This window comes from Habropoda laboriosa, unplaced genomic scaffold, assembly GCF_001263275.1.
Source record: "Habropoda laboriosa isolate 0110345459 unplaced genomic scaffold, ASM126327v1 scaffold200, whole genome shotgun sequence".
In the NCBI taxonomy this organism is placed as follows: domain Eukaryota; kingdom Metazoa; phylum Arthropoda; class Insecta; order Hymenoptera; family Apidae; genus Habropoda; species Habropoda laboriosa.
The window spans coordinates 208,476-211,956 of NW_017100306.1; the positions used below are offsets into that span (position 1 = coordinate 208,476).

At 35.9% G+C, this 3,481-nt stretch overlaps 1 protein-coding gene across 1 annotated transcript in view; it reads right to left on the minus strand.

Annotated features, from left to right (window-relative positions):
* Positions 1 to 481: 481 nt before the first annotated feature.
* Positions 482 to 3,481, minus strand: part of LOC108574014 (proline-rich extensin-like protein EPR1) — an 8,481-nt gene continuing 5,481 nt past the window's right edge. The window contains exons 2-3 of the mRNA XM_017936512.1: positions 983 to 1,436; positions 482 to 577 (exon numbers count right to left, since the gene is read on the minus strand). Coding sequence (XP_017792001.1) covers positions 482 to 577; positions 983 to 1,436 — 550 coding nt within the window. The remainder of the gene's footprint in view (positions 578 to 982; positions 1,437 to 3,481) is intronic.

Consider the following 3,481-nt stretch of genomic DNA (forward strand, 5'->3'; position numbering starts at 1 on the left):
TTATTCAAATATACATACATTTGTTACAATCATTTTCACTGGTGTTAATCAGAAATTACCATTACTTTCTTACATTTGGTGATCCTGTGTCAGTATTCTACAAAAAAAAAAGTTGGTATTCGTACTGAAGACATAGCATATTAGTTAATTTTTTAATTCATTTGTAATAATTTAAGCTGTTAATACAAACAAATAATTATACAGATAGTGTGCATCAATTTTGTAGTCAAATATCTAACATAATGCAATTTAATCATTTGCAAGGATAAATAAATAGACACAGTGTCTAAGTCTAACTGTAAACCTACAAAACCGAGTAACAATAATCGTATTACGTGCAGATCGACCTTTTCAAAATCTCATAGATGATGAACATTTTTACCAGGTAACATCTCTCTAATTCACGAGATTCACGTGTTCTGACAAGTTTGCAACCTTGTATTTGATCAATAGGAAACATCATCACTCGTGATAAAATTATTTAATAGGGTCCGCCAGAGCTTGATGGTGGAGCACCATAGTTATCTGAAGGTGCTGTATGTTGCGGAGGTCCATATTCTGCGTTCTGTGCTTCTTTCTGTAATATAAAAAAATGATTCATCGAGTTTCAAAATAATTGGTACACTTACGTAAGATACATGTCTTAACTAACTTTCTTTTAATTAATTCCTATTTCATTTTCTTTTTCTCTATGCAAAATAAAATACTCTTACTTGACGCCTTAAAGAGAAATGCACTCGATGATGAAATATTCTATGCTACTGATTTCTCGAGCAAAGTTAAAGTGATAAATATAAAGTATAAAGTGTTTTCTTTAAAGTTTTGTTTTCATGAAAATTAATTTTGAAGAACCGCTTAATTGGTCATCGGTTTTGCATTAATAATTATGTTGATTCCACCTCACAGCTTGTAAATGTTAGAGATATTACGGCCTGTATTTAAACGACGTGTATACTATGTGTCGGTAAGTAAGTGTAAGTACCTGTGTCTTATATCTAATGAAGTAAACCTCCGGTTTACTAGGTTGCGTTGGTGTTTGAGTTGGGAGTACTACATCTGGCGCCTCTTCCGGCTTCTTCACTAACACGTAGATCAACGTCTTCTCCTCATCTTGAGGTGACAACGGTGGAAGAGCAGGAGCTGTCGGGGTTGGTGGAGTTGGCGCCTTTATGAACACGATCTTGTAATGCTTCTGTGGTGGCGCTGCGGGTGGTATGTATTTTGGTGGTTTGTATTCTGGTGTTTCTGGAGGTGGCACGTGCACGTAAACATGCTTGTGAACGACAGGCGGTTGCTGAGGTGGTCCATAAGTGTCCGGAACAGAGGGTGGACCATAGTTACCACCGCCAGTCGATGACGGAGGGAAATACGAGCTCACCGGTGGTTCTGGTGCTGGTTTCGAGTGCACTGTCGTAAAAGCTACCAATAGTAGCGTGCTCTAAAAGAATCGTCAGTTTCGATCGATTAATTCATGCGTCGCCGTAACGATGAAGCGATACAATAACGAGAAGAGCAATACAAGGGAACAAACGGTAGGAACATCGATAGGAACTTGAGTTTGGGGTATCGTAATAATTCAGATTAGTAAAGTTGTTGGAACAAATGTAGCGAGCTCGTAAAATCGGCCAGGAGTCAAAGTAAACATGTTTCGAGTGTTCTAACAAGAGAATTGACAGAAATATGAGAAGATAAGAAACCGAACCCTCAGTCGGGGCCCTATTATGTTTTCCCTACTTCAAATTCGTTTAGTGGTCTTCGTTCATAAAATCCGACTAGCTAATTGATTTATATACGTTGGTCATATAGGTTTACGATGCGTTAGTCATAGAAAGAAACTTGAAATATTAAAAATGCTAATTGACATTTTTCATTTGTCTGATAGTACATGAAATACCGTTAGTCATCACTTGTCATCCCTTTTATTATACGGACCTTAAAACATAATTTACATATTTGTTCCACGGATTTTAATTACATTCTTAATTGATTTAAATACAAAACGGTACATATAAAAATCAAAATATGTAGGCATGTATGTTAGGTGAAGGTTTCTGTACCGTTCAACGTATGCTTGCCAAATTTGGCATGAATATTCTTCGACACTTTAAAAAAAGTACTGTGGGGTTTCCCACCCTCAACTGCCCCTAAAACTCATCCTCCCTTAAACCCGAGCAATTTTTTGTGCTGTAGCTCGATAATTTCAATCTGGAAAATTGATTCTTCACATATTCTCCCTCGAAAATAAAATAAAAAATAAGTAACTATGATCTTTTAAAGAAATATAAACTGTTTGGATGGTTTTAAAATTTAAAAAGCCCGGGCAACGCCGGGCCCACGCAACTATGTATATAAGTACAGTAGTGCACACATAAGCGTCCGCAGTCGGGACCGAATGCGGACGCTTAAGTGGGGAGGTGACTTCTACGAATTTAACTAAACAAAAGAGAGGAGATGTGTCTGAGTGGGATACCGATATATCAAGTGTCAGTTGTTCACATTCAGGAGTCGATATCGAATTACTTTGTTTCACACGGCACGCTCGAACTCCACTCCGATGTTCCATTTCCAAGAATTTGTGGGGATAGCGATGGACTTATGCACTTATGCGTGCACTACTGTATTTGATTGTTAGTCTTTCCACTGTTATCTTCAGACATGTTCATACATTTAACGCCATTTATAGCGTTAATTCTTATGTAGTTTGCATTAGCTATATAAACGAATTTTGAGTTATTTAAATAGAAGTTTGTTCATTATCTAGATATTTCAGCTTTTAGATTACGATTGACATAGTCTTTCGATAAATAAAATATTCGAATTAGAATTCCAGTCTATTAATTTTATTTGACTAATATTTTTATTAAGTGCGATAAGCCTGTCTAAATAAGTCTTAATAAACAGCCCAGATAGCAGATTTCGTTTTAGAGATGTCTATTTTACGTCAATTTTTAGTCTGAATGTTTCACAACCTGATCTGAACGTCTTTAAGACGTTCTTAAAACATTTCTAATGTCAGCGCATAGTGCTTCGCAACGCCACGTTCAAAGAAAACTTGATTTGTAACATTGAACGTCGTTTAGACGACTTCTGGACATCCTTAGGCTTTTAGTCGACGTATTTAATCCGTTCGTAAGAGATTTGTGTGCTATCTGGGAGAGAAATCTATTGTTGCACGTAACCACAATTAACTTACTTGTTAGTCGATTTGACTGAAAAGAATACTTGCGTGTTATCTGCTGTACCAGACATTCCTTAGTTGCAGTTACATGATCTTCCTGTTTACTTTCAACTTTAAATCTTTACACGGATTAGTAACTTTCTTGGACCGATGCATGTAAAATCTGCTTTAGGCATCCATCTCTGTATGCATGATTTAACGGAGTTTTTATTTTTCATACGAAGCGATATTAAATAAATAAAAGATTTTCATAGATCATTTTTCATAAATATTCCTTTAATTAAATAAATAATAATATTCTTA